This window comes from Somniosus microcephalus, chromosome 2, assembly GCF_052327205.1.
Source record: "Somniosus microcephalus isolate GS21.2 chromosome 2, FLI_Smic_1.0, whole genome shotgun sequence".
NCBI lineage: Eukaryota > Metazoa > Chordata > Chondrichthyes > Squaliformes > Somniosidae > Somniosus > Somniosus microcephalus.
Genome location: NC_140988.1, coordinates 247,250,048 through 247,273,980, shown reverse-complemented (window position 1 = coordinate 247,273,980; position 23,933 = coordinate 247,250,048). Strand labels below are relative to the sequence as shown.

The 23,933-nt window shown below is 39.9% G+C and overlaps 1 protein-coding gene across 1 annotated transcript; it reads left to right on the top strand.

Annotated features, from left to right (window-relative positions):
- Positions 1 to 8,538: 8,538 nt before the first annotated feature.
- Positions 8,539 to 16,275, top strand: fgf20a (fibroblast growth factor 20a). Its single transcript, XM_086004330.1, has 3 exons — positions 8,539 to 9,004; positions 10,721 to 10,824; positions 15,079 to 16,275. Exons 1-3 carry the CDS (start codon positions 8,731 to 8,733, stop codon positions 15,322 to 15,324), a joined length of 624 nt encoding a protein of 207 aa, XP_085860456.1. The 5' UTR covers positions 8,539 to 8,730; the 3' UTR covers positions 15,325 to 16,275.
- The last annotated feature ends 7,658 nt before the right edge of the window (positions 16,276 to 23,933 follow it).

Below are 23,933 nucleotides of genomic sequence, written 5' to 3'. Positions count from 1 at the left end.
TTGACCCTCAAATCATTCCCGTGTGCCCCATGATTGAATGGCGCCTTCACAATATGGTTTTCCTTTCATAGTTGCAGAGAGTGGAGATATTTCTTGACAATCACAACTTGGAGGATGTGGAAGCAGTGGATTAATGGTTACAGGACTGTTTGTGCGAGGGAGTATGGTTGCATAACATAGAAACATAGAAGATAGGAGCAGGAGTAGGCCATTCGGCCCTTCGAGCCTGCTCCGCCATTCAATGAGATCATGGCTGATCATTCAAATTCAGTACCCTGTCCCTGCCTTCTCCCCATATCCCTTGATCCCTTTAGCCTCAAGAAACATATCTAACTCTTTCTTGAATATATTTAATGAACTGGCCTCCACCGCCCTCTGTGGCAGAGAATTCCACAGGTTCACCACTCTCTGGGTGAAGAAATTCCTCCTCATTTCTGTCCTAAATGGCTTACTCCTTATCCTTTGACTATGACCCCTGGTTCTGGACTCACCGGCCATCAGAAACATCCTTTCTGCATCTAGTCTGTCCAGACCTGACAGAATTTTATAGGTTTCGATGAGATCCCCTCTCAATCTTCTAAACTCCAGTGAGTATAAGCCCAATCGACACAATCTCTCCTCGTATGTCATTCCTGCCATCCCAGGTATCAGCCTGGTGAATCTTCGCTGCACTCCCTCCATGGCAAGAACGTCCTTTCTCAGGTAAGGTGACCAAAACTGCACACAATACTCAAGGTGTGGTCTCACCAAGGCCCTGTACAACTGCAGCAAGACATCCTTGTTCCTGTACTCAAACCCTCTTGCTACGAAGGCCAACATACCATTTGCCTTCTTAACCGCCTGCTGCACCTGCATGCTTACCTTCAGCGACTGGTGCACAATAACACCCAGGTCTCTTTGCACTTCCCCTTCTTCCAATCTATTGCCATTCAAATAATAATCTGCCTTCCTGTTTTTGCCACCAAAGTGGATAACCTCACATTTATCCACATTATAGTGCATTTGCCATGTTTCTGCCCAATCACCCAACCTGTCCAAATCATACTGGAGTTTCACGACATCCTCCTCACAGCTTACCCTCCCACCCAGCTTTGTGTCATCTGCAAATTTGGAGATATTACATCCAATTCCCTCGTCCAGATCATGAGATGTCAAATTGACATCTCTTGCCCTGTTTTGAAGATGGGCGTCACATTTGCTATTTTTCAATCCTGTGGGATTTGGCCTGAGTCCAGTGAACTCTAAAAAAAAATCTGCAGGAGGGCTTAAAATTGTTGAGCAAATTCCTTCAGAACTTTGGGGTGGAAGTTGTCAGAACCAGGAACCTTATTTACCTTGAGCTTGAACAATCCCTTCAATATGTCCTCTTTTATTATCTAATTATTTTCATTCCCGTTCACCTTTAACCTGTACCCCCAATTCTGGCATTTCTCCTCCCTCCCCATATCTTTTTTTCACACTGTTGATAAGTAATGGTTAAGTAGGGGGAAAGATAAAATTACAGAATGCCCACTGAAGTTTCTGAACATTTTCATTTGACTCTTCATACAAAATGGAGCTCGGCGGCCAATTTCTGATAATCACTTCCCAACACTGGTTCATGCAACATTGCATAACTGTCACATTGGCTGTAATATAGTCTTAAGGTGCTAATTCTTTACATAGATTACTGATTTTTATCTAAACTAATTATTCTTGTGTCAGGTTTTGGAGATCTTTCCTTTAAATTTACACCTGTAATTTCAAAGAATGAATATGCCGTTGTACTTCCAGCTTCCTATTTCTGCTGTGCCTTGTAGCTGGCTTCTTTGCCAGTATGGTTATATGTGGCACCCTAACCTGATACCATCATGGTTTCACAAAGAAATTAAATAAAAGGAGGCCTTCTATGTATTATACATAATAATTGATAGAAAATAAACATGGACGTAGGTGTTGTGGAGGATTTGAGATCTTTATTTCATCTGAAATAACACTGGCTGGAATTTTCTGGGGTCGAGTGGGCGCGATTGGAGGTGGGTTGGGTGGGAAATTTGAAAAAAGTTGGAGCGGGAACCCGCCGTCATCGTGCCCCCACGCGCATTTCCCTCGGGCGCGTTTGCCGGTGCGGCAGTGACCCGACTGGCAGAGGCAGGCGACCTAATTCAAATCATTACCACCTTGTTGTCAGACCCTTAAGAGCGTTTTTCAGCCTACCTTTTGAATTTTTCTGGCTGCCCACGGGATTCACGCAGCTCGGGAACCATGTCTGTCAGCCTGAGGTGGGAGTAAAATGGCCATTGCTCCAGCTGATTAGATGACTGCATGAAATGCACTATAAAAGCTCCTACCTCACACCTGATCACTGTGCTCAGGCAGAAGCTGTTGCTGGCTGCATTCCCAGAACACACTTAGCTCCCTACAGGCTGCAAATGTTTGCAGCAAAGTCGCCATCCTGTCTCACCTCATTGGTAGAACCTATCACTCCATTGACAGCTTGCTCCTCTGATCTCTACTTGACCTGCCATCTATTCCATCAGCATGGGTGCCGTTTATACTGTGTCACTTTGGTCCTCAGAATTGGACCACGATGAGCCCCAACACCAGCAGCACCAGGCACACCAGCAGCAGCAACAACAACACCACCAATCATCTCTTCAACCACCTGATGCTGCACAGGACAGAGGGCATCAGCACAGGGCTACACCGCCCAGCGGAATGGGTGGACATGCCTTACCAATGGCTGTCAAAGTCACCAGCACCCTCAACTTCTTCACCTCAGGCTCCTTCCAGGGATCTGCAGTAGACATTTGCGGCATCTTGCAGTCGGCCGCCCACAAATGCATCACACAGGTCACCGATGCCCTCTGTGACAAGTCAGCCAATTATATTAACTTTGCCACTGATGAAGCCAGTGTTACTGACTGGGCGCTGAGCTTTGCCACTCTGGCTGGCTTCCCACGAGTGCAGGGCATCATCGGTTGCACACATTTGGCCATCAGGCCACCCCATCATAACCCAGGAGTCTTTGTCAACTGCAAGGGCTTCCACTCCCTCAATGTGCAACTGGTCTGCAACCATAGGAAGATCATCATGCATGTGTGTGCCAAGTTCCCTGGCAGCTGTCATGACTCTTCCGTCCTGTGCCAGTCCACCCTCCCTCAACTCTTCACTTCTCCAAACAGACATTCCAACTGGCTGCTTGGAGACAAGGGCTAACCACTGAAGATGCGGCTCATGGCAACCTACAGGAGAGATAAAATGAAAGCCACATTTCCACCAGATGTGTCATAGAGCAGACAATAGGCATGCTGAAAATGCGCTTCAGATGCCTTGTCAGATCTGGAGGAGCCCTTCAGTACGCATCAGCCAGGGACTCCAGAATCATCGTGGTCTGCTGTGCCCTGCACAACATAGTGCAGCAGCGAGGATTAGCGCTATATGAGGAGCAAGGCACTGAGCACATAACCTCTTCAGAGGAGGAGGAGCAGGAGTAGGAGGAGGTGCATCAGCTGGACGATGAGGAGAAGCAGGAGCTGGAGGAAGCTGTGACCTGAGCACATTGCTGCCGGGAGGCCAGGGATGGCCTCATCATATCCAGATTTACTTAACTTTACACAGTACACCCATATGGCTGCCACATGCTGCGCCAGTTTGGCACCTCCCCACAGCAACACCATAAAAGATCTCTACAATAACCAAACAATTCCTTTCACACTGACCACCATTGCTGGAGGTATCATTATGTCTCACCATTCACTGCAACTCACTAAGCCACTTCCAAAGGTGCACACAAATGTGTCCAAGACGGGAAAGTGGTGAAAATAAAGATTTTAATGGTTGACAATACGTGAATGGAAACTTGCCATTAACATTCACTAAAACACCCAAGTGGCTACCCTTGTGAATCTACTTGTGTGTCATCTTTCTCTTCCACGTGCTTCTATGAGGTGCTACACCTGTGGCTTCAGCAGAGGTAGAGGGAGCCTACTCACTTCCCTGCCGTGACTGCTTAGACACTCTTGGCAGGCGTCCACTGGGATTTGGAGCTTGTGATGACCCCGCCAAAGTCTGCTCCTCCTGAGACTGTGCAGGGGGAGACTCGGCCATCGTGATCTGAGGAACCATCTGGGGCTCTGACTGAGATGGCGGCAACAGGGAAGAAGTGTGAGTGCTTTGAGAGCACTTCCCTCTCCCCTCTCACCATCATCCATCTCATGGGCCACCCGCACTTCCCTACTAGCAAGGAGCTGGAGAGCACCTTGCTGCACATCACTGGGGCCATAAGGACACACTTCTACATTGACATTCTTCCTAAACAGGAGGACTATGAGCCTCTTCCATCTATTCTCCATAGATAGCCATCTATTCTCCATAGAGACCATGTGCTCCTGTGAGTGTTGCATTAGCTGCTCCATGCAGGTGGCCATCCTATCCATGGAAGAGCCTAGTCACCACCACCTGCGACACGGTGGTACTTATGTTGGAGATGGACTCCTCCATTCACTGAACATTTGAAGATATCGCGGTCGCAAAACCTGTCAAAGCCCCCTGCACTTCTTCCACACCTCCAGGATCGCCCTCATTCTGGATGGCCCCCAAGGCTCAGCATCTGCATGCAGCTGAGCAAAGCTGGGAGCATCCTGCAACCTCCGGTGAGGAGTCTCCACTGCTGTCTCCATCTCCGCCATCTGCTCTTGCTCACTTGTGACTTGTGACGGACCCGGTGACAACACTACTCTATCTCGCGTGGTACCCACCGAGGTGTGTGTCTCTGTGCTGGTGCTGGGTGTGCTTATGTCTGGTGACGCAATGCCCTCAGAGGCTGGTAGCTCCTCTGAAGAGTCGTATTCCTCTTCCTCCTGGACAGTGGGGTGGGGGGCTCTAGATGGACCTGTGGGAGAGTAAAAAGATGAGTTAGATATGTCAGATGAAGAATGGGTACAGATACCATTATGCACATGATGACCTTTCAGTGGCTGATGACATCAGTCCCCATATGAGTGACTGATGTATGCCATGTAGCTGTATGATATGTAATTCTGTCACCGGGTTGCTGAGATGTCCCCCTCTCTCCATCTCCCACCTCCAGCTGCTCGGCCTCTCCCGAGACTTCCAACGAAGCCTCCTCTGCTGCTGTGAGGGTGGCAAATGATGGAGGGCCACCTCCAGTTCTCTCCCTCTCCCTCTTATTGTGGGCTCTCTTCTCCTGCAAGGAAGGAAAGAAGAGAAGGTTGAGTGAGAGTGATGGAATGAGTGTAAGGAATGGATGGGTTACATCTTTAGAGGGTGACTATGATGCAGTGGGGTGCCAATGCCAAGTGGCCTCCTTGTGTGTTGTTAGTTGGTATGATTGCATTATGACGAGGGTGAGTGTGAGGGGTGGCTAGTGAGGTGGGGATGTGATAATGTAGATAGAGAAAGAGGAATGTGTGGACGAGCAAGGTATGTTGGTGTGAGTAATAATGTGCAGGAGTAGGGTTGGGAAGGCAGAGTGATGGGGATGTGATAGGAGGCACAGCAGGATGAGGTTGAGTGTGGCTTTGTACTCACTTTTCCAGATCTTATGAGATCATAGAAACGTTTGCGGCACTGCACCCAGGTCCTCCTCACCACATCGCTGCTGTTGGCCTCCTCTGCAATTTGGAGCCAGACTCTTTTTGTCTCCTGGGGAGGTCTCTTCTGCCCATCGGAAGGGAAGAGGACCTCCCTGCGTGCTCTGAGGGAGTCATCAGAGAACCTGGAGGGAGTCATCAGAGAACCTGGTTGCAGCCCTCTGCCTCTGTGCAGCCATCTCTCCAACTGTTTGGAGCAATCAAAGCCTCCAGTGTGCTGCCTGCACAATCCTAGATGAACCTTCAAATGCAAAGTGTCCGTGGCTCCTTTAAATATCCCGGCTGAAAACGCGTCATCGATGACGTCATCAGACCAGCACCATTTAATAGGGCCGGGTCACACGCAGGACAGGCCCCATTCGTGCAAAGTCGATTTCTGCAGCGGGATGGAAGCAACAATGGGGTCATGACCCTCCACGCCCACCGCTCGCACCCGATCCGCCCAGGTACAGAAAATTCCGGCCATGGTATCCTATGAAGTTCTGCATTATCCAGCCTGCGATATCTGAAAATAGTGACCTCTATCAATCCTCATTGAATGTCTTTGAAATGCTATTCATCTGAAAATTAAAAAATTACTGGATGGATAATAGTAATCAAATTCCAGCGTTTTTGTTACTGAAGGTTCCCGGTATCTAGATAATGAAGAACACACAATTTAGGCCTGAGGTTTACTGATGAGTGCATCTTGCATTGAGATCAGCAACAAAGGAGCTCTGCGAATGAGTGTCCAGATACATGTACAGAACTCCACTGCTCTCCATCATCTGAATCATTTGATTGGACTACAGCCTTGTAATTCTAAAGCACTTAACCAGTGCCTTTAATATGGAGGTTCCCCTCTTAGTTCGATGTTTATGCGTACAATTTGGCATGCAAGCAAACTCAGGATTGCAGGCCCCCCCGGAATAGTTAACCAGACCGTCCATTGTTTCATATAAAATATGGCATATGCGAAATGTTATTTCTGGGTAATCAAATTTGGATACTCACTCTAGAAATTTGCATTTTCATAATTATTAAGCCCGCGATCGCGTATCAATCATATAGAGTGCCGCAATTGCTGTCAGGTCAAACAAATAACATGGAATAAAAGGACATAAATAGAATGACACTTAGGGATGATTGAAATGATTTGAAGGAATCTAAACGCTCAATTAAATTACTGTCTTGTCATCATGCCCCAGGATTTGCCATGTAATCATACAATCAATAACAAGTTGTAAATTTAGTCCGGAAATGTTCAAGGTGTCACCCAATGTAGAGAATAACCGTTGATTTACAATACTACATGTTACAATAATTTGTGGATTACGTTACAACGTTCTGGATGTGTGATTCATTACATTTAAAAGTGCAAGCGTTTCCAACGTGTAAGGACCGCATCACCAAATTGAGTCTTATTCTTCAAGTAGTTATAAAATTTGCTTTGAGAAGGTAACGTTTGAATATGGGATTTTTCTAAACTTTGATCTGCTCGCTTTGATTTCACACTACAATCAGACAGACATTTCAAAGAGCTGATCAGTGGAAGTGTTAACATTTCAGTTATTATGTTGACACAGATATGCTTTGAGATTGCAATTATAGCGGTTAGCGAGTCCCACCACATGACATCATAGTTAACAAAGTGAAATAATACAACAGACACCTGTTATGAGGTCGTTGATACTCGTTCTGTGTAATTCATCATTGCTGTTTAATACAAAAACATAATTAGGTTGGAAATCCCTTCGTTGCTGGAGCATTGCCAGTTTGATTCGTACGCACACGCACCCTTTTAAAGTAGTTTTTTGGCATCTGCCCTCATACTCTGTGGAAGGATTGTTCTCGACAAGAGGATTAAGTAAAGCAATGGAGTTATTTATTTCATTAATATATATTACCAAGGTGACCGCAGTAAGAAGGGACCCATTTCGTTGACATTGGAACCATGGCGATTATTGTAACAAAGCCGAACAAGACTTTTCTCTTAAGTTCTTAAGCGGACCCTAAATATAAAATAAACATTTTAGAATGGCCTCTGAGGGAACTCTTAGGTTGCACCAAATCATTATGATGCTATTTTTGATATATTGTACTGCTTGGAGTTAAGAAGGACATGCCGAGTTTCTTTTTACAGCTCTTTATTAAGAATTCTGTTTCAGTCCTTCCTGGAATTGTGCGACTGATAAATCGATGCTGATCCGCTGACAGATATACCGACATCCCTTTACGATTTCAAGACCATATTCTGGTAAATAAAGGGCTAAATCGCAATAATATGTCCACCCACATTTCTTTAAAATAATAAAATGACTTCTAAATGCAACTTATTTGTTCCCATCCCGAAAGGGACGTTGCATAGTTCAGAATATAAGCGCGGTTAAAGTTGTTTTTTCTGCGCTCTTCCAGCGCGAGAGTATGTTATCATATCAATGCTATATTTGCGATTGAAGTTTGGTTCCAGGAATCACAGGGGTTTTTTACGCTTTAATGTGTCTGGGCAGGTACAAGTCTCGGGTAACGCCTCCACATGTACCTTCCCTTGCACCTGTTCCACGTAATGCACACACATCAAGCAGAACTTATTAAATCAAACTCCCCGATGTTTATATAAAATGCAGGTCTTAAACCAGGGAAATAACTGGAATATATGACTACCTTGAGCAAAAGGTAAGACGAGGAGGCTTTCAACATCTTTTCAGCACCAAATCTTTGAATGGAGATTTTGTGCACAGCGTATTACTTTTTTTTACATTCGTCAATGTTTTAATTGTACTGTTAGTGTTGGACATTGTGTAAAATCGTGTTGTGATATGGGCTGCAGTTGAAAGTAAATAAAAACTTTTGCGATCTGAATGAGACGAGTTTATTAGCATATGCCCGGAGGGCTTATTTACATACGGTATGTATATAAACAGTCGGCTAATCTGATCCGTTTCATAACAGCACCAAACTAGAATATGTTACTCCCGGCGCTAAGCCTCTGCGCTTTTAAGAGCATAAACTAGAAAGTACAACAATATCGAGAGGAAACAAGACAAATAATCAAGGGCGTAATCTTTAATTTTGTGTTCGTTATTTTATTTTGGTATTTTTTTCAGTTTCTATTTTAGTGTTGAACTGTTTTCTTGGTTGTGATCAGCGACTCATCATGGCTCCGTTAGCCGACATCGGGAGCTACTTGGGCGGTCTGGATGCTGGACACGTCGCGGCTCCTTTCTTTCTTCCTGCCGCGGACGCCCCGGTCCTCCTCAGCGATCACCTCGCCCAGACCGAAAGCAGGTTATCCCGAAGCACCAGCACGGACTTAGTGCATTTACAGGGAATTCTGCGAAGGAGACAGCTGTACTGTAGGACTGGCTTTCATTTGGAAATCCTTCCAGGTGGAACAGTGCAGGGGACCAGGCGAGACCACAGCCGATTCGGTAGGTATGCCTTTTTAAAAAAAATCATTCTGTATCTTCGTCAGTTCTCCTTACACACTAAACTTCACGTACGTCACAAAATACAGTTACGTTGAAATATGTGCGATTAAGACTGCCTTATTCCGATTACAGTCAGAAATAGGTTTATCTGCATTGCTTTGATTTTGTAACTCTGGTACGATCGCCACCGTTTTTGGTATTTAGACCAATTGTTCCTTTCAGTTTTCCTTTTCATACATCAATTCTTTCAGCAAGGATGCATTACTAGTTTGTGAAATACGCAGATTTTGTGGCTATTAAGCTACTTAGATGAATACTTACATATTTACAAATTGGGTGCCACTCATGTAATGTGTTGCTTTTATTTCGGATTTCTGATTGTTTCATGATGAATTACCCAGATTTTTAAAAGTACTAGACTGAAATGGACGAAAAACAGATACAAATACATTTCCCCAAACTAAATACTGTAGTGTTTTAGGGAGGGGTCACCAAATAGGTTAATCATAATTCTGTTTTTATTTTTGCATGACGTTAAAACAACAACTTTCTGGGGTCTCCACTACGATGGTACAAGCTTAAAATTCAAAAACCTTCAGCATGGCATCAAACATTTCGAGGCGTTTCTCTTAAACTTCTAACTTTTATTCTGCCCCTATTCACCTTCTTACTGATGAGGCCTGGATAAGAGATGAATCACTCTTCTAGCCACGCTTTCAAACAGGCATAGTTCAACAAAACATATCAGGCACACGCGTTCCTGGTAATATGTTTAACACGACGATTCGCTATGACGTTGAGGATGAATTGACTGGAACTTTTAAGAGTGCCTGGACATAATTCAGAAAGAATGATAAGATCACCTATTTAAAAAAAAATGATAAACGACCTGTTAACAGAATTAAAGTAACAAACGGAGAACATTTATAAATCACAGCGGTACGATTCTAAGCAGCGCAGGCGATACAATACACAACTTCCAACATTTTCGGAAATCCAGGGAAAGGCATTAATTGAATGGTGCCGAGCCACGGGCATTAGGTCACTGCTCGGATTCCACACCGTCTCAGGTACCGATCGTCACAGGCCGCGGTCTCCAGACTCAGCTCCTGATTGTCCAGTCTTCAGATTTTAACCTTTTCCCCGGAATAACTTCTCCAGGAACCCGCTGTCGGTGCGCTGGTTTCTGTCCGCTTTCTCACTCCGGCTCCGCACACACCTAACCAATGTCAAGGATACTTTGGAGAGTTGGCGATTCTCCAACTCAGTTGACCATGGAGGCAGCGCGGACATCAGTTTAGTATTCTGAAATTTCTACCCCTCTTTCCGGCAAATTAGCGGCATCTTATTGCAAACGTTCTAAAAAAAAAATAACCCCCTCTTGCCCTGATAAACTCATGTGTTATCAGGAGACCGATATGGAACGGTGCCCAAAGCACCTCCAGCTTCTGGCAGGCACCTGCGGAAATTCTAGAGACTATCTGGGCCGTATTATAATCCCAGAATGATACGGCCGCTTAAAAAAAGCATTTTATTGTGGGCACATAATAAAATCCTAAACTCTCTGAGCGTTGATCCCATGTGCAATAAGTACAATACAAAAGTACTGCAGCAAAACGTGCTATCGTTTAACTAAAATAAATATTTGAATCTTTAACTTGTTCAAAATGATTTTGAAAATGCAAACTTTCAAGCCTTTTCCTCCCTGTTTTATAGGGATTCTGGAGTTCATCAGTATAGCTGTGGGTTTGGTCAGCATTAGGGGAGTGGACAGTGGCCTGTACCTGGGAATGAACGACAAAGGAGAACTGTATGGCTCGGTAAGTAACACTATTTATTCAAACTGATCCGAAAGTTTATATCAGATAAATTAATTACATTTGATATTGTAGTGTGAACATTTTGTGGCAATTCTTGTAATTAGACCTGTACCGTAATGCCATAAATGCGCAACACGACACTATCTGTTTGTATACTCACTGTTGCTGCTTATGAATGCTGAAAGACTTTAATATTTTTAGAGGAAGAGTACAAGCGGATCTTCAATCTGAGAGCTATAAGTCAAAAAGCATCAGGTTTTGTCGGGTATTATATATCTTAAAAACTATTTTATATCAGTTTGAGCTAAACAATAAATACTGGTGTAATTTCTTCATGTGCATTACTTTAGTTTGTATAAAAACATATATTTGTGTTACTTTCTCAATAATTTAAAAGCATCAAAATGAGCAATTGTATTTAAAAAATGATATTTTAAAAGTTCCCTCTGTCCTTGTCTAGTATTTGTTAAAGGGAGGTTGTGGCTTGCTGGACAATTTCTGGGAAAGGTCAATTCCTGGCACAACTAGGAATAACCTGGCATGAAAATGCTGCTATAATTCTGACATATTTAAAGGTTAAGCTCCAGCAGGTGCAATATGTGCTCATGAATGTTTGCACTGCAAATGTTGCTTTTGATTAGTAGCTTTAATTTCTAGATTCATTTTATAACTGTCCAGAAACAATTTATCAGATAACTGCTGTTTTAAGGATCCTACTATATATCTATACCTATTACATTGTATTCTCAATCTAGTTGTCAGGGAACACAAGTCTTCAAATTTTACAATTCAATACTAATTAGCACTAATTGAGCAATCTCACTCAGACAGATAGTAAGCATAGATGGTTTTGGAAACAAAACTACCACCTTGGCGCAGTGGGGTGGTCTGAGAATCTGATTAGGGAATGTTACTGGGAGGTGGAGCTTTGCACTACATATAATCTGTGCAGCACCTAAACTGAGTTTCTGATACTGTCACTGGGTGCAAGGAGGAAATACTTTTCATTCTACTGCAAGGGTATTAGTATTTTAGTTCCAATTAATGTAATCTGGGTTATAAAAGAAATATAACTAACCGGAGTATTAATGCAGGAAGTGAGTTGTTAAAGTGATCGTTACATTTCACAATTACATTTCCTGTTTTGTGACTATTCCTGTATTATGATGATAAATTAATGTGCATCAAACTTATCATATTAAAATGGAAAATTTGCTGATAATTAAATGTGTGTAGTAGTGATGAATATTATTGAATTTGTAACAGTAATGCTGGTAGATTAATATAATATAACTTATTGAAACTATTGCAGCAATTAATATGCTAAAATAAATATAAAATGTTGTGCATAAATAATTAATAGAAGGGGAAGTTGATTCTAAGCTACAGTATTTTCATTTATCAACAAACAAATTGTTATTTACACATTTTTTCCTGTAATGGATGTCAAGTTCCAGCAGGTGGTGCCTAAATGGCAATATACCTGCAGTGGCCTGTGGCGGTGCTCTCTAAGCCATTAGGAATGCTTTCTTTCTAAAGAAAGAAATAACATTTTTCATATAATATTGATTTAAGAATTGCGCATTTTATATCAGTCTATTCAATACTAACCATTAAAAATTAATGTTCCAAAACCAAGAATAAAATTGTCTAAAAGAATTAGCTTTTTATGACTGAATATAGGTGTAGTATTATGGTCAGGTTTTTAGAAGAATTGCCTGGTTATTGAGCAAGGTTTGCCACAACAAATTAATTCAGTGAATATTGCATTAACAATTGCATTATCTATAAAGAAAACAAAAATAACATGCAGGGTCATTTTAGACACTTGTGAAAAATATAACAATGGTTGTAATCATTACTGGTGGGAACCATGTTGATTTTTATGCTGGTTATTTCATAATCAGAAAATAAAGATAGCTAAAATATGATGAATAAGTTGTATCTTCTTGCAGGTTTTTATATCTTTCAAAACAAGGACATTTATTGGGGTAGTTTTTTCTGGTTCTTTATCTGGAAATATTGGATTGCCTGTGTGCAGTGAATAGAGGAAAATTGGATGGGGAGCATTGCATGCCATATGGAAACCTGCCTGATTTTTTGTCCATTAATTTAAATGAATGGTTAATACCCTTCAACCTCTACCATAAGAACATAAGTACATAAGAAATAGGAGCGGGAGTAGGCCATTTGGTCCCTTTGAGCCTGCTCCGCCATTCAATAAGATCATGGCTGATCTTCTACCTCAACTCTACTTTCCTGCACTATCCCCATATTGCTTGATTCCCTTAATATCCAAAAATCTATCGATCTGTGTCTTGAATATACTCAACGACTGAGCCTCCACAGCCCCCTGGGGTAGAGAATTCCAAAGATTCACCACCCTCTGAGTGAAGAAATTTCTCCTCATCTCAGTCCTAAATGGTCCACCCCTTATTCTGAGACTGTGACCCCTGGTTCTAGACTCCCCAGCCAGGGGAAACATCCTCCCTGCATCTACCCTGTCAAGCCCTGTAAGAATTTTGTATGTTTCAATGAGATCACCTCTCATTCTTCTAAACTCTAGCGTATATAGACCTAGTCTACTCAATCTCTCCTCATAGGACATTTCCCCATCCCAGGAATCAGTCCGGTGAACCTTGTTGCAATCCCTCTATGGCAAATATCTCCTTCCTTAGGTAAGGAGACCAAAGCTGTACACAATACTCCAGGTGCGGTCTCACCAGGGCCCTATATAATTGCAGTAAGAAGCCTTTACTCTTAAACTCAAATCCTCTTGTAATAAAGGCCAACATACCATTTACTTTCCTAATTGCTTGCTGTACCTGCATGTTAACTTTCAGTGATTCGTGTACAAGGACACCCAGGTCCTTCTGAACATCAACATTTCCCAATCTCTCACCATTTAAAAAATACTCTGCTTTTCTATTTTTCCTGCCAAAGTGGATAACTTCACATTTCTCCACATTATATTCCATTTGCCATGTTCTTGCCCACTCACTTAGCTTGTCTATATCCCCTTAAAGCCTCTTTGCATCTTCCTCACAACGTACATTCCCACCCAGCTTTGTATCATCAACAAACTTGGATATATTACATTTGGTCCCCTCATTCAAATCATTGATATAGATTATAAATAGCTGAGGCCCAAGCACTGATCCTTGTGGTACCCCACTAGTTACAGCCTGCCAACCCGAAAATGACCCGTTTATTCCTACTCTTTGTTTTCTGTCCATTAACCAATCCTCAATCCATGCTAGTATATTAACCCCAATTTTGTTTAATAACCTCTTGTGTGCCACCTTATCGAATGCCTTCTGAAAATCCAAATACACCACGTCCACTGGTTCCCCCTTATCTATTCTGCTAGTTACAACCTCAGAAAACTCAAACATGATTTCCCTTTCATAAATCCATGTTGACTCTGCCCAATCCTATTATTATTTTCTAAGTGCCCTGTTACCACGTCCTTAATAATAGATTCTAGCATTTTCCCTACTACTGATGTCAGGCTAACAGGTCTGTAGTTCCACGTTTTCTTCTCTCCCTCCTTTCTTAAATAGTGGGGTTACATTGGAGTTACCACTGAGAAGGACAGGAGCAACAATGTTGTGTGAATATCATCACCTCTGAGTTTCCCTCTAAGTCATACACCATCCTGACTTGGACATATATCGCCATTCCTTTATTGTCGTTGGGTCAATATTGTGAGAGCACTGTGACCACAAGGACTGCAGCAGTTCAAGGAGAAGGTCTGCCATCTACTCAGGGCCACTAGGGCAATAAATGCTGCCTTGCCAGTGTCACCCACATCCCAAGAACAAATAAAATACATTGGGCAAGCTCCCTTATGAGCATGCACCTCTCTCTGTTTCATTTTGCTCTATGCACTGTGCCGAGGTGATCCAATATGCCCAGGCACAGGAACAAAAACATTTGCATCATATTGCTTATCTGTGGAATCTGTATACTGTTGTCTTGGTAATCAAAAGAGATACAAAATTTATTCCACTGAAACAATCTGTGTACAGTATATGATTAGTCTTTTTATAGCTACAAACATGTCTATATTTACATAGGTATTACATATTCTAAAACTCAGTTATCTAAGCCACTAAATTCAGCAATATGGCCAAGATACAGCAACCAATCTGATTTATAATCTTACAGAAAATTGGAAAGAATCAGTATTTTAACCTACTATTTATTTGCAATGATACTTTATGTCTTCATTATCTATTCTTTTCCTTTTAGGAAAAACTGACAGCAGAATGCGTCTTTAGAGAGCAATTTGAAGAAAATTGGTACAACACATATTCTTCTAACCTGTATAAACACAGTGACACAGGGCGACGATATTTCGTTGCACTCAATAAAGATGGATCTCCAAGAGATGGGAGTAGATCCAAAAGACATCAGAAGTTTACACATTTCTTGCCAAGACCCGTGAATCCTGAGAAAGTACCTGAACTCTATAGAGATTTATTAGGATATAGTTGAAGCTGTCCAACTTCTGAAGAAGAAGAATTATTTACACTGTTCTTCACAGAAACAAGGATGTAGAACATCAGCTTCCTACAGCTGCAAGCGGTTGGGAGAGTGGTTTGAAAAGGATGCCTAGTCAGAGATGTGGCCTTAGTTTCTTCAAATGAGAAGCACTTCAGATGTGCAATTACCTGTTCAGGATTTTACAATTTAAAACTATGAGTTCACAACTTACTGACATCAGTAATGCTATATATAGCAGCAGACGAAGGGAAGTGGCATGTGTTGATCATAGACTTTAATCTATGAATGATATTGCTGACGCTTTCTCTCTGGGATGCAAGTTAAATTGACATAGTAGTGCCACAAAAATGTTCCTTCATGTAACTGGAAAAACACCACCTGGACTTGGTGAAGATAGGGCAAAGAGTCAGCCTAAAATATCCAATTAGAAGACTACTACTAGACTTTTCACTCTTACCATAGAGTATCAGAACAATGAAAGAGTTACTGTAACTTATAGCACAATAGTATGACCTCCATCACAAATGTTGGGTAGAACTTAAACTCACATTGTCTTGGGCAACGTTGGACAGGAGTCTTTTTACAGTTCTTTTGGGATGGATGTATTTATACAATTCCAAATCACATATATTTATTTTATATAATTATTTATTATGCAGAGTTTATTTTTACTGAGAAATGTACAGGTGAGATAAAACAAAAAAAACACAAAATGAACTGTGCCAATATTCACTCAGAGGGTTCTCTGAATGCAAGCAGTGATTACAGCATAATGAAACAAAAAGTACTACCCATAGACTTTCCTTTCATGGAGCATTTTTTATTATCTATAATAATCTATATGTAGCTGTCTCTTGACTGTACTATGAGAGGAGCATCAGTTTCTTTTTATTTTATAAAGAATCATTTCCAGTTCTGTACTGAATGCAGTACACATTCAAAAGGGAATTAAAGTATTGAAAATGTTTCACAGACAAGTGTCTTCTTTCATCTTAAGATCTAACACTGAAAGAACAATATTTTTTTGTAATTAAGGTTTTAGGATTCAGTAATACTATAAGGTCTTCCAAAAGATTTTTTGCTGAATTGAGACCTTACCTGTTATAGATCAAATGGGATGGGTTTAGTTTATAGTTATGTCTCAAATAGTATTTTTATTACAAACTTATGTAGCATTGCAGCTGTGAAAGTATTTTTTTTGCATAGTTAATACATCACAATTTCAGCACTTTTCTCCTCTTTTTAAATGAGCAAAGCATAGTGAGTTGGTAAATTGAATATTTAATGCCTTGTGTGATGTATCTGTCTGACCCCACTCTTACATTTGGCTGTAAACCAGCTCCTAACTTTGAAAAAAGTTATCAGATAAGAAGGCATTAAATAGTCTCTAAATATTTACAGTTCTCCATATTTTGTGAATACCTAACTTAACACCTATTTAAACAAGGATAACATGAAAATAAATGATGATACTCAATGTATCTTGGTGTATGTAGATTTTGACATTTGTACAGTTATTTTAGCTCAGGGAGTGCTCGTGCACTACATTTTTATGAGACTAGAGCCAAAACAAAGCATGATCCTAACTGACAGGTTGCAGGTTAAAATTGTTTATAGCATAATAATCAACAATGTTAGAGTGAATAATTAGCATCTTGATGTATTTTATTTATTCCAAGCCAGATCATTTGCATTTTAAAGATAAAGGGGTAGCTCTTGACTTTAATGGAATTAAAATCAGGAGAGATGTAAAACGGGCTGCTGACTTGCTATCATCTGTTTTACACGATTGCCAAGATCTACCCCAAATATTTTGGTAAAATTTACATTAATACAGATTAGAAAGGCAATCAGGAGGATTGCTATAGATAGAATTTAATTTAATTGTCAGAGTTCTAAAATGTTCAACTTCAAAGCCATGTGATATGAAAAGAAGTTCTAATTATTAACTTACAATTCCTGAAGGTAATATTTGTACTAGTGAGAATTAAAACAAACACACCAAAATTACTATTTAACAGTTATGTTCAGAAACAATAGATCCTATGTCATCAGTGCTACCAGGATATATTAAATAACACAATAGATGACAGTCACTCTGCATTACTATTGTCTGGCAATCAGGAACAATCTTCAAAAGTGGACTGCATTAACTCTTGAATTATGGATCTTAAAAGTACAATGATAACATGAGTATTCTATAGGAATATTGCTGCAGCACACCTGAACCATTTCTACTGACTCTGGTTGTAGTATACTTTAGCACATGTAATGAACATTCATGGCCATGATTATAGACAGCTCATGGCTCAAGTCAACAGCTGTGATCAATAGTGTGGAAAATATGTTTTAAGTTATGAGATATTATTTAACAGGAAAAAAATCATTGTCTACTGCCTTAGGGCAGAAAAAGCACATTGTAAACAAAGCACTACAGCCCCATTACACACAGAAAGACAGCGATGCTAACCCCCTATGCCTAGTGTACCCCCTCCACATTTTAATATGAGATGGGATGAACTTAATGGATCTAATAGCCTTTTCCTAAAAATTATTATCCACATTTCTAATTGTATGCCAATGGTGACCATTAAAATTAAATCAAAATGAATGGTTACCTTCTGGGAATGCAGCTTTGGGTCAGTTAAGGGACGACAAGATGATCATATGAAGCAAATTCAAATGGCGGGACTATCACACAACCTATTACAGTAGAAAAAGCTCCTCTTTTGAAAATTGTCACCTTAACCAAATAATTTCACCAAAGGAAAATCACACTAAATGGTCCTACTGTATCAATTAAAGGAGGAAGTCTTAGTGTCTCTGCTGGTCTGTGTGTGGCATAATTTATTTGATATTGCTTCAATGCATAGAAGTTACAAGACAGAAACTGGCCATCGGCCCAACTTGCCCAACTTGTCCAAAGATGTGCGGGTTAGGTTGATTGGCCATGATAAAAATTGGCCCTTAGTGTTAGGGGGGATTAAATACATGGGGTTACGGGGTTACGGGGATAGGGCTTGGGTGGGATGGCTGTCGGTGTAGGGTTTGGATGATCAGCCATGTTCTCGTTGAATGGCGGAGCAGGCTCGAAGGGCCAAATGGCCTACTCCTGCTCCTATCTTCTATGTTTCTATGTTTCTATGGTGTTTATGCTCCACACAAACATTGTTTCCGCTTTGGGAGCAACCGGCAATCCAGGCGCAAATTGCACAGGTTTTTGTGAAGTGAAGTTATGGTTCAAGTTTCCGCTCAAACTCATTTGCATAATCACAAATGTAAAATCTGCCATGAGCTAGCGCAGCCAGGCAGCGTTTTAGAATGTAATTGTTTATTCTTGACCCTTGCATTAAAAAATATTCCTTGATATATTTAAGAGTGTAACCTGGTGCAGTTTTATTAATACAGCTGAAAATGGGTTCATCAGAAAAAATAAACATTTTTAATATGAATGTCTAGTCCACCACCTGTGAGTAACTGGATTTTAAATAACTGAAAATGACTTAAAAATAACTGCACAGAACCATTTACTAGTTTCATTTGTATACACTAGTCAGTTTATTAGTAAATTAAATATTTTTTAATATTTAAACGCTTTTAAAAGGTGCCTATTAATGCCCTTACACCTAAACAAAAAGCTTAACTTTAAGAGCCTCCTTGAAGGCCTGCAAATGGGTGCAATTGGTGGAAACTCATCATGCTGATTAATTTGGTGTAGTCAGTTTTATGGGCGGAGCCAGCTTCCAGTGCAATGTTTTTAAAATCAGCGCAAAAGATTGCAAAAACTCGATTTGCGCTGGAAGTAACTTGTGCTTAAAATTCCTCAATCTTTGGCTTATTTCAGGCCTAGTGAAAACTCTAGACTGCGATGTTTTACTTTAATGAGAGAAAAGTCTAAGAATCAGTTACAGTGATTATACAAGGTTTGGATAAATGCGTTTGATGTTGGTCAAGTCAATTATTATTGCCGTACTACTTGGTAACTTGGCAACTGTTATTAAACTGTTGTTCTACGTAATTGTGCCAAAGATCCTGTTATCAGTAAATCTAATGATTATAATTAGATAATAAAAAGAATCCTTTTAATACGCATGAGATCAATGTGACAGTTAGTTACATTGGCCTCTGACATTGTTTTCTACTGTTATGTGGCCTTGATAATATTAAGCACAACACAACTTACTAATGGCTATATTTTATTAATTTGTTGTTTTTTGTAGATGTTCACACTTAAATCTAAATTGGTTCACTTTTATATGCCCCATCCATCTTACATTGTTACTAGTGCAATCAGTGCCAACTCATATAGTATGAATAAATTCTGCACAACAAGCTTTGTAGAAAATACTTCAGAACAGTAACGCTAAGTTTAGGAAAATATTTTGGACTTTTTAAATGGTTGGACAATGCTTTATTAATTTCTTTGTTTTGTTTTAAATTTCCTTTATATCTTTCATTGCTCCCAATTTCTCCAGTGTTGCACCCCACCTAGTGGCTTGGCTAAAACAAACTCAATTTACCCAGATTATTTTTTAGTTTTAAAATACTACAGTAGTACATTTCGTTATGTCATTAAGATGTTGTATCAATTTTTCACAATGGCAAGCTTTATGTGATTTTATTCATTGATTGCTGATTTTTTACAGACTATTCTAGTTTAACATGAAATCTTGTTTTACAATAGATCAGTTTAAATATGAATTAGCTCGCCATATTTTTAGATTAAAATTAAATAACTTTGACTATTAGTAAAATACATAGGTAATATGTTTAGTTCGAGAGACTTTTACAATTTTGTAGCTCGGATCGAGAAAATATTTTACTAGGGGAAAAAAACAGTTGTTTAACCAGCTCCCAAAATGTTCTATGCAGATTAGAATTATGACTTCACAGCTATCAACTATAATTTAAAAGCAAAGCTCTTTTTAGTGGATCCTATTTTCAAAATTGATAGAGCATATTTAATAAAAAACCCATGGAATATGATTCATATCCCACATGTAGGCTTACTTGATAACTTATGAGCAACAAAGACGTTACACTCAGCTCGCTCTATAGGATATAAATGATATCCCACAGGTCTTTGCCATCTATACTGATATTATGAAAATCAGGTAAAAAATTAAAATCTTACGGTAAAAATGGGAATATTGTATGCTATTTTTGAAATGTGAAGTAATTGCTGAATGGATTGTGGAAGATTTTGGTACCATTACTTTGAACAGTTTTTCTCTCAATGCCAATTTTACTCAACTGTGAGACAGTCTATGTAAGATATGAAAGAAAATAATAGAATTGATTTTCCTATTAGATATACATTTCCTTAATTAAAGCAATGGGTATGGCATTTTCTGATATAAAACCAGAATTTTGTACTTTGTGTTCAAAGGGAATGCCTCTCATAGCCCCAGAATAAAAAAGGGCCATTCCTCTCCCCACTGTTTAATAAGAAAAAGTGACCTTGCTTTTTGGATGGTAAGCATCAATATTGAATGTTTTTAATAATATAATAGGGATTTTGGTGTGCAGCACCATGGGTGCCACACTTCTTATGCCAATGCTGCAACACTAATATGATAATTTCTCCATTATGGTACAGAAACACCCTCGAAAGGGTCACAGAGCATGCTTTAGATGCTGGTGCATTAAAAATGAAATACAATGATATAAAGTGCAATCTGGCTGCATGCAACATTGTTGGAGCCAAAACTAAATATGACTTGTGTTGGTGCACATAAAGAAACAAAGAAAGGCCCATTGTTCTGCCGTTAATTGATGGTCAATTTGGTTATTACCAGAAAGAGGAAATTCCTTTTTAGTTCTACTCAAACAAAAAAAATAAGATGGCAAACTGGAGTAATCAAAGCCTTTTTAAAGTCAAGGTAACTAAAGATATATTCACACTATAACTACAGCATCAGAGCAAAGGCATTTTGCTGTCACTTAACTTTGCAACAGTGCAGTTATGCTGTAAATGTGGTCTGAATGCAGATTCAGGGCCCATTCTGACAGCAGAGCAAAGAGCAGTGAGACTCCCTGGAGGACAGAGTCTAACTTTGCTTTGCTTTGGAGTCAGTTTGGGCCTTGACACCTGATTTATACTCCACAAGTTTAAGGTCAGTGTGAAGCTGCAAAGGGTTTGCACTGATGTTAAACTTGTTGTGTAAATGCATCATAATGTAAATGCTATTTATTGACCATCAAGGAAATTCTCTTATTTTGATTCGATTACAAATTTCCAGAGCACTGCTTTTTGTAAATAAAGACTGTAAATATATCCTTAAAACAAATCTTTGAAACTATTTAAAATACTGTAAAAAGATAGTGAGAGGTGATATCTATTAAAGGTATTATAAGTGTTTATTGCCACTGATTTCTAAAATGTGTGAGTCTACTTTAATCACAATGGTCCTCTTAGATACAAACTGCATGTCATAATAACTTTATTACTGTTTGGTTCATCTTGGTTTTAATTTTTTTCATATTCTTGTTCTTATTCATCATGATTTTTTTCTGTTTCAAACAAATTCCATGGCAATCAAATCCCTTGTAGTGAACAGCCTGTGGGATGTTTAACTAGAGATAAAATCTCCAGTTCTGACACTCTAATGTTTGTTTATTTTTATCCGATAATTCTAGCATGACATTTGTTGAAGGATGACAGAGGTCATAATGCAACATCACTCTTGCACTTATACGAAGGGTTGGGAATGAAATATGATCACTTAATAGCACCTCTCAAGTTGCAAAAACTCACCATAATTTATCTTTGTCAAAACTGCAAGTTTTTGAATGCTTCTGACAGACCTATTATTCTTTTGTTGATCAGATGAAATAGCCGTTCTTTAAATGTACCCACACTACTTAGAAATAAGAGCCTTTGGTAAGGGTATGTGAAGGTCAGAAAAATGCTTTATGCAAAGCTAGTATTTGTTTCTACTCAGCTGACACTAGTGAATTGGTAAAGCCTCTTGTGCATTTACCTGCTGATTACTGTAATAATACATTGAATCGGCAGCACTGGCACACATTCCTTTATAATGATTCTTATACTCAGTAGGTTATAACATCATTCAAGCATTTAGCTAATTCTAGTTTATGCTGCTGACAAAACACCTGATTTTGCCCATTCCAAAGGATTGCCGTGCAGAGATGTAGAGGTCTCAAAAAAGATTTTGAAAGGACTTTGATCTTAAGTACTATATGTATTCTGCAATGAAAACAGTTACAACAAGAATGGAAGTGAACAGCATTTATACTTCAAGTGTAAGCATGGTACAATTTCTGTTTCTCTCCCAGCCTGGCCTCTCAATCTATTTCATTTCCTGTGCCTTTCCAGTCTTGACAAAGAGTTTGACTCAAAACGTTGACTCTATTTTCTCTCCACGGATATTGCCTGGCCTGCTGAATTATTCCAGCATTTTCTGTTGTTATTTACAATTTCTGTTGTTATCTCATGTATGTTGCATTTTACATCATGTTACATCCTTTGATATCAACCATCCTTTCTCAGCACACTGGTCACTATCTTGAAAATTCCCTTCATCAGGATAAATTTCATGGGGCCATCTGTGCTCAAGATAAAACATATTGTAGCACCGAGTCGTGGAGCTAAGATGAGGTTCTAGCTCATTGACTCAAAATAAGAAACAAAGGTAAAATACAAATAAAAATTACAGTTTGACCAATGTGTTATTATTGCTTAAAGAATTGAACCAACAACTGCACGTTTTAGCTCCATAGAGCATTAGGACTCCATTATGTTCACACATATAAATGTTGTCTTCACCATGAGTTGCTGAGCTGAAACCTCACCCGAGCCTTGTGATTCATTGTTGCAGTATGTTTTATTTTAGGCACTCCCGTATGGTGAATTTTTCATTTGCACTAAAGGAATTTTCAAGATGGTGGCCATTCATATTAAGAGGCAAGAGGCACTTCACATCTTGTTGGAGGTGGGGCTTAAAGTGCCACTATTGCTTGTGACAATCATTTTGCAACACTTACATAACATTTTAAAATGTCCCAAGCTGCTTTACAAAGGGGGAGAAAAAATAGATAAAAGAAACAAAGGAAATAATGGCAAGCCAGGGTGACCAAAACGCTTTGCCTAAAAGATGGGTATTTAGGATTTAAAACTCCAGCATTGAGGAGCATGGGGCCAGTGTAATGATTGGTGGGGATGATGGGAAAGTGCAAGTCAATGTGGGACAGGATGGCCATTGAGTTTTGAAAAAGTTGGAGTTTATGGAGGGTTGGGGATTGGAGCCGAGCGAGCAGAGCATTTGAAAAATTAAGTCTAGAGGTGACAAAAACATGGATAAGAATATCAAGGGCAGTGGGAGTGTTGGAGTGGAGGTGAGCAATTTAGTGGAGGTGTGCAATTTAGTGGAGGTAGAATTAAGTGTCTAATTGGGCCTGGGATTTTGCACATCTTGAGTGTGTGGTCAGATGGCGTTATTGGCAACAGAACAGGTTTATGCAGAGAACTGAATATGAAGGTTTTGGTCTTCCCAGTGTCAGGTTTGAGCAAATTTTGACTTACTTGTCCATGACTTGATGCCAGTCAGCCAGTCTGACAGCATGGAAGTGATTTTGGG

What these genes read in the sequence shown, in the direction of transcription:
- fgf20a (XM_086004330.1), top strand. Translation starts at nt 8,731, where the DNA reads ATGGCTCCGTTAGCCGACATCGGGAGCTACTTGGGCGGTCTGGATGCT. An exon ending in GCGAGACCACAGCCGATTCG is followed by an intron (nt 9,005 to 10,720) that starts GTAGGTATGCCT and finishes CCTGTTTTATAG; the next exon opens with GGATTCTGGAGTTCATCAGT. An exon ending in AAGGAGAACTGTATGGCTCG is followed by an intron (nt 10,825 to 15,078) that starts GTAAGTAACACT and finishes TTTTCCTTTTAG; the next exon opens with GAAAAACTGACAGCAGAATG.